Here is a 15,880-nt window from a genome sequence, read left to right as displayed (position 1 = left end):
TTACACCTCATAAAATGACTTTCGTATTATGAAGGCTAATCAATAACACTACACAGATCGAAAAAAAGAGTGTTAGATTCTGTGACATATGATGCACATAATTGGAGCGTGGGATATCACAGAAGTTTACATGAAATATCATGTAAACTTCCATTATATGTCATGTAACTCAGCATGACTCTGAGTGTTTACATGACATATAACACAAATTTATATGATATATCATGTAAATCATCATAACATTAGGTTTACATGACGTGTAAATCTCATTTTTTTTTATCTGTGTAGTCATTTTCAAGTTAGAATCATGCCCTGAGCTCGAAAATGTGAACGAAAAAAAACAGTAGAGCAGAAATTTATTATTTACATTTTTATTAACGTGTTTTGTAACTTAAAGCCAATTCTACGAAATGTATTCGACTTCCCATATTAATGATTTGAAATCTGCACAGATCGAAAAAAGAGTGTAAAATTCTGCGTCATATGATGCACACGTTCAGAGCGTGGGATATCACAGAAGTTTACATGACATATCATGTAAAAGTCACAAAATATCATGTAAACATCCATTATATGTCATGTAATTCCGCTTGACTCTGAGTGTTTGCATTACATATAACACAAATTTACATGCTATATCATGCGAACCATCATAACACTAACTTTACGTGACTAAATTGAAGTTTACATGACGTGTAAGCCTCATTATTTCTACCTGTGTGTTTTTTGTTTTATTTTTCAGCAAAAAATCTCACTTGATACATCTCATTTTCTGTAACCAATGCTCCTATTGAGCTGACATTCATAATTTAACTCGCCAACATCCTATATTTCAATGTACGTTAGACAGAATTTTTCAATTGAAGTGTTAGAACCATGGGGGTATAAGTGACAAAATCTCACATTAGAGTAAATGGTTAACTTCGTGCGACGGCGAATTTTATTCGATTGTAGAGTTCTGCGGGGTCTAAAATAGGCTCGGTTTCGTGTCACAATGCACCTCTGAATTTCTCCGCTGCCTCGATTTCTTCATAGTCGAAGAGATTCGGGATGGCAGGCGCGTTAAATTTTCCCTAGAGTCCTTTTGCCTTCATGTACCACAGGGGAGAGACAACATGTTCGGGGCAGGTAAAATTTTATCTTTTGAAAAACTGATCAACTTACTTTCTTTTTTCGTTAAGTGTATCAAAAATTTGCAAATGTCCACTGTAAGTTGATCAACAAGATGTCTATCAATGGTCCAAATATGGTAAATTTTTGACCATTCTCCATGAAATTAGAAAGATTCTAGTATAAGCTCTCTCTTGAAAGGCCTTTGAAATTTAAAGTTTACTCGACTACAAAACTCTAACAAAAATATTACACAATTAAAACAAACCATGCTATTTATGTTTCATTGTGTGTCTAAACCCTAGCTTGGACTGGAGGGTACACGCACAGTGACCATTAGTATGGGACAAACATCAAATACTCGCTCCAGTCGACTTTTTTGATTCCATTTAGGCCCCGTATGAACTGTGCAAAATTTCAGTGCAATCGGTGAAACTATAATTTAGCGCAAGCGGCTCGAAGTTTTCATAGGATTTACTATAGGAAAAGTTGCACTTTCAGATAAAAAATCCAAGAGGTCGCCCTTTGTCCCCTTAATTCAAATCGATCAACGCTTCTTGTAGGAAAATCATTTATGAAACTTTCCTTCGAAGACCGCAAAACGATTGGATGCTTGTGGAAAAAGTTATTGATTTATTACCGATTAGTGATCTAACGAACGGCTTTTTGTTTTGTTTTATTTGCAGCAGTGTAGCTGCTGCCTTGGCAGCTGCTGTTTCTGGGGGTGCTGATGCCACGACAGCAGCAGTGCTGCTGATAAAACAAAACAAAAAGCCGTTCGTTGGATCACCAATCGGTAATAAATCAATAACTTTTTCCACAAGCATCCAATCGTTTTGCGGTCTTCGAAGGAAAGTTTCATAAATGATTTTTCTACAAGAAACGTTGATCGATTTGAATTAAGGGGACAAAGGGCGACATCTGGGATTTTTTGTTTGAAAGTGCAACTTTTCCTATAGTAAATCCTATGCAAACTGTGAGCCGCTTGCGCTAAATTATAGTTTAACCGATTGCACTGAAATTTTGTACAGTTCATATGGGACCTAAATGGCATCGAAAAAGTCGACTGGAGCAGGGATTTATTTTTTCCATACAAGCGTGTCACATACTAGTGACCATCAGGTGATTCAATACAGAGTGGAACACGGAGGAATGCTGATGAACGTGGGCTTGTTAGTGGAATAACTGTAAGTAAAAAGAAAATCAGTACTGTTTAGTACGTTTAATTCCACTAAGAATTTGAAACCTTTTACCTTTCAATTGAGGTCGAAATACGTATCTGTCAAAGGATGCAAATTGTTAGGAGAATTAAAAGGAACAGTACATAACCCGATTTCCTTTTTACTTACACGGAGGAAGACCTCCACAGCCGAAGGTCACCGACCGCCATCGGGGATGGCTGACCTCGCGCTTCGATAAGTCGGCATTTGTGAGGCGATTGCTTATGGAGGGCAACACCGGCGCGACGATCTATCCATCGGTGATCTAATCGGAACCCTAAGGCGTGCATGTGATGCCGCAATACCAAGGCGATCCCTACCCAGACATGGATGCAAACCAGTGTACTGGTGGTGTCCAGGAATCACAGAACTCCACGCATCCTGCCTAAGAGCTAGAAGGAGGATGCAAAGGGCTCGTACCGACGAGGATAGAAGGGAGCGAAGTAAGGCCCAAAGGCAGCAAAACTGGCACTAAACAAAGAGATTAGGGCACGTAAGCGGGAGTGCTTCGAAAATCTGTACCAGGCAGCCAACACGAACCCTTGGGGTGATGCCTACGGAGCACGCATACCAGGAACCATCATATTATTGAACTTGTATGAATCTCAAATCTTCTTTCACAGTTTCAGTTTATGGTTTAACCTTTCAGAAAAGCCTTGGTTCAAAATATTCTGTCGGTGAAAAATGAAATAAATCATATTTAAAGATTTTCTATCAAATTGCAGTACATTAGAGCATTTCTTTTTGATGATTAATTTAGCTTCGACGAAATCTTTAGTGTCTGATAGCCATAAAATTTGTAAGAAATATCGTAGAATATTATACTTAATTACTAACTTGCCAATTTTATACTCGAATTCATCCCGGTCATCAATGCCTTATGGAGAATTATTATCCACTGGACCGGATATGGGACTGACACTTTTTATCACCTAGAGCTTCAAATTCCGTTAAATCCTTTCCAACTACTAATAATTTAATAACGTTTTCGCGACCGAATATGATCCCTAAAGCTTCCTCCCTTGTATTATGTTCGCATTTCATGTTCCGGCAGCCGTGTGATGTGACCAGCCCATGAAAGTCTACCGTGTGTTAAGCTCATCAATTGTTTTAGTGAATTGCAGTTGAACAACATTGCACGACTCAAGATGTGGTAGTCCTTGAATGGTTATTGAGTCTCTGTTGTAAATCATAATCATGCAATCATAATAATTTTCAATAAAAAGGGACGCAACACTTTGGAAACCCCATACCGAATGAAGAATGACAATTTTGCAATTCAAAAAATATTCAATAAAATATTCACATTGCAGTTTTGGCATGTGTTTTCAATGCATTATATTCAAACTCATCGTAATTTAGAAAATATTCGTGGATATGTTTAAGCTTTCTTGAATGTCTTGATGTCATTTTTGAATAAAATTGATAAAATAATACTTACTATTAAACTGTAAATATGCATGTTAGCTCAGTATGGTTGTATGTATTCTTCAGGCCAGAATATGAGAAATATATGATTTTTTAGCTTGAACGGCCCTACCACAATAGATGAAACAACTTGTTGCTGTGAGATAAAGAAAAACCTAAAAACAAAGGGTTGATCGAAACTTCCCACAAATATTAGTAGTCGATAAGTATGCAAACATGAGTCAACAAGAATTATTCTATTCTTAAAAAGTGGTTTAGAGTGCCCGCCTGGCATACACGCACCAATGTGTGAACCCTCTGTCAAGCCAACCATATCCCAACAACACTCCAACATTTGCATGAATTTGAGCAGATGCAGAGGTATATCGATCTGATGTGGATACCCATGATTGCAATCATCACTTCCTTTCCCTTTCCCACATTGACCGGCAACTTGACGTCGAAGGCGCCATTGTCGCCTTAAAATAGAAGATCACACTGAAGATGACTGCTATTCACCGGCAGATCTCATTGATTCCTTGTGTGAGTGGTGATACTGGAGTTGCATCCACGGTTAACCAAACAGGCTCAAGCTCTTAAAAAATGGTTTAGAGTGAAAATATATAATTATCACAGCAACTGCGCAGAAATCTCGCTTAATTTCCTAAAAAACAATAAGATCCCTTTGAACATTAACGATCAACTCTGGGGTACTTTGTTTGGTATTATGTATTCTGATCTTATCTAGTCTAGCTTATATATATACCACAGCATATATATACCACACAGGATATAATTAGACAAAAAAATGACTTTCTGGAAATTTAGGCTCTCAGTCTAACAAGTTGCGTTGATTAATCTCTTATCATTGCCGACGTTTACTGTAACCGCCATTCCCCTGTTGTCTACCAACAAATGGACAAAATATGCGACAACCAGTGACCCAATGGAGAGTTTTTTTTTTGGAGTGGGAATTGAACTCTTACAATATGTCTAAATGATTGGCGCCGCCAACCGTAGCCATTACCATGTTATGAAATGAATATTGTTTATTTGAGACTCAATATGTAAATTATGCAGGTCGATTTTTATGTCACTAAAAATAAATAGAAATTATTGAGGTAAAAATGCGGTAGACTACCTTGGGCTGATCAAAACACACAAATACCGGTTGTTCGCACATAGACTGAAGAGAAAACCCGTAACAAGTTTGTTAATAAGTATATTATTATAATATAACTGACTGAAATTTCAAGGTTAAAAGACACTTAAGACTTGGTCTAAGCTAAATTAATCATCACAATAATGCTCTGAATTACTTTACTGCAAAATAGTGGAACATCTTCAAACATGATTTATTTCCTTTTTCGCCGATAGAATATATTGAACCAAGGCTTTTCTGAAGAGTTAGACCATAAACTGAAACCCTGTGAAAGAAGATTTTAGGTTCATTCAAGTTCGATAATATGTCGGTTCCTGGTATGCGTGCGGAGTAGTCCTGTCCAAAACGAAGGACGCGTCAGCACCCCGCAGAACGCTCCCCTGAGATGCTACAGAAGATCTTGGAAGTGTTGTTCCTGCGCCACGATACAAGACCATGGGCCCCTGTCCCCCATGGCCAACCGACCAAAGCGAGGTCGCCCCCGAGCAGAAGAAAATAACAATCGCATAACAAAATGCGTTATTTTGGCAAAATAACTGAGTAATGAAATCAGTTATTTTAATGTTATTAACATAACATGTTCTGTTATGAACTTGCATGTCATAAGTGGCAAAATAACAAATATTATAACAACAAAATGTTCCTGTAAGACCATGTTTGGTTTGCGTCAATAACAACTTAATAACAATGAATTTGGAAAATATTTCGATAACAAATTTTGATCTTCAAAAATTATTGATAACAAACCAAGAGCAAAATTTTATGGACCACCCTTTAGATAGAGTTATCTTAATTGTGAATTATAGCATATGAGTCTAACTGTTTCCGAGGAACTAGTGATCCACCAAGTATTACAACATTCTGAGATTTTCTATGGCATGGATACGACTATATGTAACTGGATACAAAAAATGATAAAAAAAACAGGACATAATTGTCGAAGTGTTCATAAAATAATATGCTGACAAGAATGATAATTATAACAATTAGATAATATGTACGTAATGTTGTAAAGAACGTAAATCTTCAATGTTGTAGTTATAATTTAAAAAGTTGTTATTGTTGTGATATTGTTTATGAAATATTTGTACACTCTCAATATCACAATAATAACTTAGTTTGCTCCATAACAAAACATGTTATTTAAATGTTGTTTAATGGGTGATAATAACAAAATAAGATTGCCCTACAAAACATGTTAGGGAAAAGTAATTCCTTGAAAAGTTAATAATTACAAAACAAGATATAAAAACAGGTTATGTTATTTTGTAGTTATTATTTTGCTATTCTCTTCTGCTCGTGCCCGGTAATGAATGACGAGCTCATCGCAATAGCGAAGTCGCTTAAGTTGAACAAGGCTCCGGGTCCGGACGGTATTCCGACATTAGCCATCGAGGCTAGCCCTAACATGTTTAGAATGACTATGCAGATGTGCATAGACAGAGGTGAATATCCGGAGAGGTGGAAAAGGCATAGATTGGTTTTACTGCCCAAATCCGTGAAGCCATCTAGAAACCCGTCGCCATAAAGACCTTTCTGTCTTCTGGACACCGACGAAAATCTGTTGGAGTGGATCATTCTTCCGAGGCTGATAGACTATACTGAGAAACCAGATGATACTGGCCTCTTGGATAACCAGTTTGGCTTCCAGAAGGGTCGATCGACGGTAAACGCAATTAGGACTATAAACAAAACGACCGAGATAGTGCTCCAAAAGAAGCGAACAGGAATCCACTATTGTGGGGTCCTCACGCTGGACGAAAAGTATGCGTTCAACAGCACCAGCTGGGCCACCATCGAGTGCGCCATACACAGCATTGTCCTGGTTAGTTTATGCCGGATACTGGAAAGCGACTTCCAGCATAGGGTGCTAAATTATGATGCCGAGGAAGGTGAGAGGAGCTTCAACATCACCGCTGGTGTACCTCAGGGCTCCACCCTGGGCCCAGTACAATGGACCACGGAGTATGATAGCCTCATGAGGCTAAAACATCCACCGGGTGTAAAGTTTGTCGACTTTGCCGATACTATTACTCTCGTGATATACGGCGAGTCGATAGATGAAGTGGAACTGACAGCAACACACGCAATTGGCATAGTGAAGGATTACTGGATGAGGTCGAGACAGTTTACACTCACGCACCACAAAACAGAGGTGATGATGGTAAACAATCGCAAGTCTGAACAACAGGCAGTGGTCACCACCGGTGGATGAACGATCAACTCTAAGCGCTCACTGAAGCAATAAGGGGTCATGATGGACGATAAGCTGAAATTCGGAAGCCACGTAGAATATGCTTGCGGACAAGTATGGCGATAATGGCATTGTCAAAGATAATGTCAAATAGCTCGGCAAAAGACTCGAGTAAACATAAGCTGCTCGCGACAGTTGCATGATCGAATGCACTAGTGGTAAACCGAAACGTGAAGCTACACGAGAGTACCCACAGGCTGATGTGCCTCAGGATGGTCAGCGCATACAGCACGGTCTCAAAGGACGCGGTATGTGTGTTAGCGGGCATGATGCCCAATAACACCAGAGGTGGCAGAGGACGAAGAGTATATAAGTGGCGCGAGATGAACCGCCAGAACATCGTCTATGTTGAAGTGGCAGAGGGAATGGGATTCCTTCAGCAAGGGTGGATGGACACACAGGCTTATACAGAGCGTGTCTAAATGGACGAGCAGGCCCCATGGCGAGGTGAACTTTCACTTGACACAATTTCTGGCAGGCCATGGGTGCTTTCGGTGTTATTTTCACATATTCGGACATGGAGGATCCCCTGCATGTCCAGAATGCGCAGACTGCAACGAGACCGCGGAGAATGTGCTCTTTGAATGTCCACGCCTCGTGGAGCAAAGGTCGATTATACATAAGGTATGCGGTAGAGATATCACTCCGGACAACATTATTGAAAGGATGTGTACGGGAGTGGACGAATATAATTCCGTTAAGGCAGGGAAAAGAGAGAACGAGTTTTATCATCCTTGGTGTTTTTGAAATATTGCAAATGCATTGGGGGCATCCATAAAAAACGTCACAACCAAAGGGGGGAGGGGGTTACCGAAAGTGTGCTAAACAATGTATTAGATATACGAAGGAGGGAGGGGGTCTAAAAATCCAAAATTTTGCGTGACGTACTAAATTTATGCCCTTTTATATCATATTATGTTTTATATGTTGTTTGATAACTCATTGTAATATAATTTAGTTTTCATTTTTCGAGATTTGGACAATAATGTAACAAAATAGTATCACATTTTGATAGAAACTAGTAATCCTGAGGCTGCAATTTATTTTTCATTTAAATCTGTACTGATTATAACAAAGTATGTTATTATCTTGATTACACCAGTGTACAATTTTAGTTATTTTAAAACAATCCTGCATCTAGTACATAACATAATAAGTTATTAAAACATATTATAACATCATAACACAATATGATATAAACTTGATTTAATTTTCTAGTCGGGTACCTCCACTAACGTTTTTTTTTTCAATTGACAAAAGTCAAATGGGACTGATTTGCGAGTATCGATGGCAGCTTTGTGATAAGCAGTTTGCATGCACGCAACCATTCCGTGCCAAATTTGGACACAGCAAAATATGATAATAGAGAATTGATGGATGATACGGATGACTGAACAAATAAGGATTCTTCGGATATATCTGCCAAGCTCAAAGCTCGAGATGGTTCTAGTAAAATTTGGAAATGCATCTATTCCAACATACAGTATCAATATTTACATTCAATAATGTTTATAAATTGGTTAGCTTTTACGTTTGCTTATTGTTACAAAAAACCTACCAAGTTTCCCTTCAGTCAATAATCTACTTACGCATTATTCGGATTCTGACTTGAGGAAATTGCATTATGTAATAATAAATAACTACATTCAATTATGTGGCGACTGTTAGTTTGTTTTCGTAATACTTTTATCATAGTATATTGTTGCTTTTTGTGCACACAGATCTAAATGTGAATACGTTCGAGCACTTAAAACTAGTACAAAACTTTCGCTATCAAATGCAAGAGATTACAAATCTATTACATTGAATTTTTCAGTTCATTTTCTTCATTACAATACCTGCTCTACCTTATTTACAAAAAAAAGCTGCGACAGTTTATCCCATCGCACGCGATAAATCTATAATCTTTAAATTAAAACAAATAAATCAAGTCAATCTGAATAACAAACTCAAGTAGAGCAAATCTTAAAAAAAAACCAATTGTGTATCTCAATCGGTTAAGGGCTGGTCCTACCGGGTTGGTTAACCGGAAACAAGGATTCGTAAGTTGGTGGCAGATCTTTGTCATCTTCGGGAGGTGCTGAAGGATGTATTTCGATGGCAGAGGACTGCAGCTCGACTTGTAAATGTTCCGCTGCCACAGCTGCTGTGTTCTGATTACTACGTACTGTACCAGCACTGTTACTATTGCAACTTCCCATGCAGTTCCGGTATCTATAGAGGCACCAAAGGCAACCCCCAAATACAACCATGGTTGCAAGGAGGGATATGATTGCGCTTAGCAAAACGTTGGAAGGATTCATGATCTGGACCTGTTCTGACTCTTTGAAACATCCTTTCTCATCGGTACATTCAGGGCAATTGGCATATCCATCCAGGAAGAAATCTTTGTAAATACAAGAATCATCTTCATCGTCCTCACAAGGTAAGTATCCTTCCATGCAATCCCGCTTAACGGTTGCAATGAACTGCACCTCGAGCGTATCATCCAGAGTCGGCAAAGCCAGTGTTGAGTCCAGGTTTACGGTAACTCGCATCTTCCCATGATCGTCGGCATACACTCTCAGTTCATCGTCGTCATCGTCTATTGCATCGCAAAATGTGTATTTCTTTTCGTTGCTTTTCTTGACCACAATACTGTCGATACAATGGCCACGACTGTTCTTTCTTAGTTTCACAGTACTAACGGTCAGATAAAGTCCCATATTTGGCGGCGCTTGCAGGTAAAACTTGCAATCGGCGAACCGCTTGAAGGATGATGCATTCCAAGTTTGCCGGAAAATGGCACCCCGCTCAGGATTTCTCAGTTGAATGGGGTCTGATTGAGTTAGCAGGTTATCAAACAAGGGGATCCGACGAGACTTGCAGATACCTTCAGGAACCATTTCGTCTAGAAGGAAAGCACAATAAAAGGCAACGTAGAATGAATCATGCAAATTACTGAGATTTAAGATCAACTTACATATACGATATGGCGTATCAGCTGAACCGTGAATTCCATAGAAAACCTGCACTAAGAGTAATGTTTTGAAATAGACCACTAGCATCATTACTGCTCTGTATCACAAAGGCCAAATAAAGAATAAATGAGCTATCAGCAAAATTTCATCATTAATTTTAACTTTTTGTGCTTTTCACTTTTTTCACTGCAAATCTTTTTCTGTTCGTCTCGCAAGTGCATAAAGACAAATCAAAATAAAAAGCAATATGACAGCACCCGAAGCCAGAGTCAAACTCGAGAGACTGACGGTAAGTGGCCATAGACAACTGAGCGATAGACCTGCGCTCAGGACCAAAGGAGATGGCCCAGGAACAATTCTTTCGACCCGGCCCGGACAGAAGCATAGAAACAATATTTTAGCACTGAAACCGCTATCAATGTAATTGGGTGAATCGCAAAAAAAGATGAAAACTGGAACAATCAAGTTATACGTACGAAGGCGAAGCACATCGAGTTGGCAGTGGCAAAAACCCACAGCAAAACGGCAAATCCCACTGATGAATAACCCCTCGCATACTCAAACGTCAGCCTGACAGTCAAGCTGAAACAGTAATCGCCTTTTATTTTTGTTTCATTTCTTCTGCATCCCTATTCGTCTTACCTAAAGGTGAATGTTTACTGTGCTGTTATGTCTTAAGTTTTTGGGAAACAGTCGCAGCTAATGATATAACATCATTAGTTTGCCGGTGTTTTGTACATAATTTTAGCTTTAAATTCACCTGTACATAGAATTTTCGATCGGCAAAACGAATTTTAGTTTATTAGACATAAAAAAGTCCCTTTAAGATGGATGCAACCGATTTTTTGCTTGGAGGTGTCGCATCTATGGGAGCAACACTGTTTACGAATCCTTTGGAGGTAGGTGTTTTAGTACATAGTTTCATTACTTAACTGTAGGCAAGTTGTTTTGGTTCTTCTTCGCGAAGATGTGAAGATGATGAAATATTAGCAATAGAAATTTATAACTATTTGGTTACCATGAACATCTTACTTTGCTGTTTTTTGTTTGTTTGTTTCACTATTAACCAAGAATGTTGATGATTCAGGAAGCGATTAATAAATATATACTTATTTGTACATGCCATCATGCCGCTTTCTTGTTCATGGCTTAATATGTATGACTCAAGGTAGATTTTTCTATCCCAATGCATTCATTAAAACCATAAAGGTCAAACAAAATAAACAAATGAAACATCCCAAAGCTCGCTGAATAAAAAAAAATACATAAGCATATCCAAGGAAATTATTGTGTATGCAGTAACGCTACGATGCTTTTACTCACGTTACGGATAAGTCATTGATAGTACCTACAAAAAGTGTGAAATGCCATAGATAACAATTGAAATCTATTTCACCAGGTTGTCAAAACTCGCATGCAACTACAAGGTGAGTTGGCAGCGAAAGGTACTTACGCAAAGCCGTATAAAAGTATTTTAGATGCTTTCGTGACGATTGCCAAGAACGATGGATATTGGGCATTACAGAAAGGACTTGCACCATCGCTGTGCTTTCAGTTTGGGATCAATTCTGCAAGGTAAGTTACATACTAACCTTTCCGCTAAAATGTTGGACAATATTAAATACTTGTTTCACCCTTTAGGTTGGGAATCTATAACACGGCCTTCGAGAATGGATACACTCGCACTAAAGATGGAAAGCAATCTATTTGGAGAAATGCCTTCTGGGGTGGCCTTGGTGGGTTCATTGGATCTGCGCTAGCCAGCCCATTCTTTATGCTTCGCACACATCTGCAATCGCAGGCAGTAACGCAAATAGCCGTTGGATACCAGCATAAACACACGGGCATGATGAGTGCGTTGAAAGACATTTTCCAGAAACATGGAATTCGAGGTTTATACAGGGGGGTGGCTGTTACGATGCCGCGTGCAATGCTGGGAAGTGGCGGTCAACTGGCTGGTTACGGTTATACCAAAGATATGCTCCTGAGGCATCCACTCCACGCTCAACAGTCGGATCGATTGGTCTCATTTCTTTCTGGAACAGCTGGAGGTACGGTTATGGCTATCACGATGACTCCGCCGGATGTGGTGGCAACCCGTTTATATAACCAAGGAGTGGATGCCAAGGGGAAAGGGATTTATTACAGCGGGGTAGTTGACTGCTTTATTAAAATACTCAAAACTGAAGGAGTCGCTGGGTTGTACAAAGGCTTTTGGCCACATTACATGAGAATAGGACCTCATTCTATGTTGGTGCTAGTGTTTTTCGACGAACTTAAAGCTATTAGAAAGAGATTTTACAGAAACCGAGAAAAACTGTGATAACTGTTGCTTGTTTATTGTTTACAAGGTGTTATAAACATCATTAGGGCTCAATAAATGTTTCCCACTAACGAATCTTAGATTTGAACCCTTTTGAAATTAGTAGTGCTGTATCACTGACAACACGTCCACGAGTTTCCGGAAGATAGAAATATACGAATAGGCCCAGTGCAAAACAAACAATCGAAGATGGTAGGAATGCGAATGCTCCCCATAAATGCTGCATGATAGGAAACAACATGACTATAATAAGGTTTGCAAGCCAGGTACCGAGATTGCCCAAAGGAAGTGCAGATGACCGTGCCTCAATATCAAATAATTCTGAAATTAAAGAATTTATTAAAGCTCTCAATATAACATTATCAATGTTTTCTTTACCAGAACCAACGAAAAATGGTATTTGGCCAACTCCAGTTTGGTACGATAATAGAAATAGCACTATAGCTACAATAGATGCCATTGGGAACCAGCTAACCACGTCCTGAAATATCAATGGGTTTAAAATGTTGTCAAAAATGTATTCTCAGGAAGTTAATCTAGGATGTTCAGTCGGGGTCCACTCTTCACATTTATGGCATTACGCACTGAAGCCATAATTGAAGGCAATGGAACAGAAAGAGTTTTGTCATGTTTTTTTTCATTCATTGACTCGATGAAAATAAAAACGATGAAAATAAAATATATAGATCTTAATATTATGTTTCCAGTTCAAAACCGAATTAGCGACATTTTTTCTTTGACTTCCGCTGCCTTTGCCTTGCGTTAAACACAATGTCGGAAGTGGGGCGCTGTATTGTACACCTGGTGCTCTATGCAGCGCCCCACTTCCGACATTGTGTTTAACGCAAGGCAAAAGCAGCGGAAGTCGAAGAAAAAATGTCGCTAATTCGGTTTTGAACTGGAAACATAATATTGATATTTCAAGAAAGTTTTACTAGTAGTTAGCTGCAATACTCACCATAAAATAAATTGCTATTGTGTTCATCAGTAGAGTTATTCCACAGCCAGTACAAGAAATCAGCATCATTAGTCTACGGTTGAAACGATTCATCAAGAAGAGACCACAGCTAGATGCAGCGAGGTTTATGCATCCAAATCCAACGCTGAACAGCTTTGCATCATTTGAAGTTATTCCAATTCGCTCCAATGTTGAAACAGAGTATGCAAATATCTTTGAACATTTCAATATTGTATTGCTTTAGAAAGGTGAAGGTAAGCATGAGATCACTTACCACATTAATGCCTGACAGTCCACAACCAGCGTTCATGAAGAAAAGTAAGGCCAGCGGTAATCTAAACTTGACATCCGTCAGTATGTCTCGTAAAGTAAACTCTTGCGGCTGTTGGGTCATATGGTATCCCGTTCGAAGTTGCTTTTCTAAAGCACTGTTAACACTATTCTTTCCCAGCAGTTTGCGGATTGCTTTCAAAGCTTCTTCCGGCTTGTTTTTTATCGTAAACAAATACTCTGGACTTTCGGGCATCCACCAATAGGCAACGAAGCAAATAAGTCCGAGAAACCCGCCAATACCCAACCCCCAATGCCAATTATTTTCATCACCCAGGAGCTCTTCAAGAGTAACTATCTGTCCGAGCACCACTCCGGCAGTTATTCCCATCGGAAGCAACACTCCCATGGCTCCTCGAAGCTGCAAAGGAGACACTTCCGCCAGGTACATAGGCATCACCGCTAGCGAAAGACCCAAGGCTAGTCCGACCGCGACTCTGCCCAGAAATAGAAGCTCAATCGATGAAGCCATTTTGCAAAACAGGAAACATGGTGTAGCAATGAGTAGCAATGTGCTCGATATCAGGAGCGAGTTTTTCCTGTCAAAGAAATAAAAAATAAGTTCTCTTTCTAATCATATGCCCCCTAGGATGACCCAAATTTGTACAGGGTGCGGCAGGAAAAAATGCAAAAATTTCAAGGCGCTATCACTCAGCTTCAGGCGCAGTCTTGTAAACATTTCAATATATTTATTTTATAAAATTAGCCTGTTAGAAATCATGGAATGTTGAAACATAGATTGGTTAACGTCAAATGGACGAACATGATGTTTGATGTTGAAAAAACCCTTTCGCATTTTTTCCTGCCGCATACTGTAACTAAAAAATAAAATTTTAAAAATGCCAAGTTTTACCTCCTGGTAAGAGTTGTTTTAGACTCAGAGAAGCTACGTTCGAAGCGAAATCGAATAAGTATAAGGGGTTCAAAGTTTGTATGGGAAAACCTGGCCAAATGCTTGTAGAAATCTTAAGTTTTTGATTTTTGACACTAGGATTTCATCATTGATCCTTTACCGGGTCAAATTGATTACTTTGAAAAAACTTTTGCAGATAACATTTGTAGCCATTGGCAAAATATTTGGATTTCCATCTATCTAATTGAGTTATTTTTGTTTTGTGTATAGTTTTGGCATAAAATACGCTAAATATCTTCAAAAAATCAACTTAATTGGTTGAAGAACAACAGATAACAGATTCCTATTGTTGCAGTATTTCAGAAATATTATTTCATTTTTGAAATATATGATTCTTATCAGAGGAATTACTGGAAAATATTTCTGAGTTTAGTATTCTTTTTACAACATGGACATTCTTTCAAAATTTTAATTTTTCAAGTTACTGTTCTACAGATTAAAGATCTTTTCATAACTTCTCATTGGAAACAACGTCAGAAGTTGATTTGAGGCTTCAGAAATCTGGTTCAGTTGTGAACACCATAGATCGAGTCCATACTTACTTGATACTTGATGGGTTACAACTCGTAGCGGTGAGTCTACGCCGAATGAAGCATTCGCCTCCACTGGTCTCAGTCCTGGGCCAATCGCTTCCAGTCACCCTGAACGTTTAGAGCCCTTCGGTTCTCCTCACTGCAAAAAGCCAACGTGTGCGCAGTCTACCACGAAGCCGACGGCCCCTTCCTGGTTCTCTGTTGAATATGGTTTTAGCTTGTCGTTCCTCCGGGCTACGAGCTGGGGATGTAGCCCAGCCCACCACAGCCTGCCGTGTTTTATTCGCTTCACTATATCCATCTCTTTATATACTTGGTACAATTCGTGGATCATGCGACGCCGCCAGATGCCGTCCTCCAGTTCACCGCCGAGTATTGTTCGCAGCACTTTACGTTCGAAGACTTCAAAGGCTCTCCGATCAGCTTCTCTCAACGTCCACGATTGATGGCCGTATAAAGCGATCGGAAGAGTCAGAGTCTTGTACAAAGTGAGCTATGTCTTCGTTTGCAGCCTACGGGGACTTCAGCTGGTATCGCAGACCGTAAAGGCCTGATTCGCAGCTGCAGTCCGTCTTTTTACCTCGCGGGTAACATCATTATCGCACATCAAAATTTTCACCACCTAGCACCACTTCATCACCTTTACCACGGCCGGACTGACGTTGACCACCAGCAATCATGCACTTGGTCTTTGTGGTGATAATCGTTAG

General features: G+C 39.3%; 3 protein-coding genes across 3 annotated transcripts; 1 reads left to right on the top strand and 2 right to left on the bottom strand.

The window, feature by feature from the left end:
- Positions 1-8,597: 8,597 nt before the first annotated feature.
- On the bottom strand, positions 8,598-10,363 carry LOC109408911 (uncharacterized). The gene is made up of 2 exons (XM_019682295.3): positions 10,116-10,363; positions 8,598-10,043 (listed from the first exon to the last, which is right to left on the bottom strand). The coding sequence occupies exons 1-2, from the start codon at positions 10,201-10,203 to the stop codon at positions 9,151-9,153; spliced, it is 981 nt and encodes a 326-aa protein (XP_019537840.2). The 5' UTR covers positions 10,204-10,363; the 3' UTR covers positions 8,598-9,150.
- Positions 10,364-10,568: 205 nt separating this feature from the next.
- LOC109418468 (solute carrier family 25 member 35) lies at positions 10,569-12,516 on the top strand. Its single transcript, XM_019692676.3, has 3 exons — positions 10,569-11,012; positions 11,513-11,688; positions 11,755-12,516. The coding sequence occupies exons 1-3, from the start codon at positions 10,941-10,943 to the stop codon at positions 12,434-12,436; spliced, it is 930 nt and encodes a 309-aa protein (XP_019548221.3). The 5' UTR covers positions 10,569-10,940; the 3' UTR covers positions 12,437-12,516.
- Positions 12,517-13,405: 889 nt separating this feature from the next.
- On the bottom strand, positions 13,406-14,202 carry LOC109408910 (solute carrier family 2, facilitated glucose transporter member 3; the record flags this gene model as incomplete). Its single annotated transcript, XM_062843359.1, is given in 1 exon segment — positions 13,406-14,202. A coding segment is annotated over 1 exon segment (648 nt), but the record flags the coding sequence as incomplete, so codon positions are not given.
- Positions 14,203-15,880: the final 1,678 nt, after the last annotated feature.

Source organism: Aedes albopictus, unplaced genomic scaffold (assembly GCF_035046485.1).
Source record: "Aedes albopictus strain Foshan unplaced genomic scaffold, AalbF5 HiC_scaffold_171, whole genome shotgun sequence".
NCBI lineage: Eukaryota > Metazoa > Arthropoda > Insecta > Diptera > Culicidae > Aedes > Aedes albopictus.
This window is presented reverse-complemented; position numbering and strand designations above follow the sequence as displayed.

Bases quoted from the DNA above. Each gene is read 5' to 3' on its own strand.
- LOC109418468 (XM_019692676.3), top strand. From the start codon at position 10,941: ATGGATGCAACCGATTTTTTGCTTGGAGGTGTCGCATCTATGGGAGCA. The intron at 11,013-11,512 runs GTAGGTGTTTTA...CTATTTCACCAG, and splicing joins TGTTTACGAATCCTTTGGAG to GTTGTCAAAACTCGCATGCA. The intron at 11,689-11,754 runs GTAAGTTACATA...TTCACCCTTTAG, and splicing joins TTTGGGATCAATTCTGCAAG to GTTGGGAATCTATAACACGG.
- LOC109408911 (XM_019682295.3), bottom strand. From the start codon at position 10,203: ATGATGCTAGTGGTCTATTTCAAAACATTACTCTTAGTGCAGGTTTTC. The intron at 10,044-10,115 runs GTAAGTTGATCT...CTTTCCTTCTAG, and splicing joins TGATACGCCATATCGTATAT to ACGAAATGGTTCCTGAAGGT.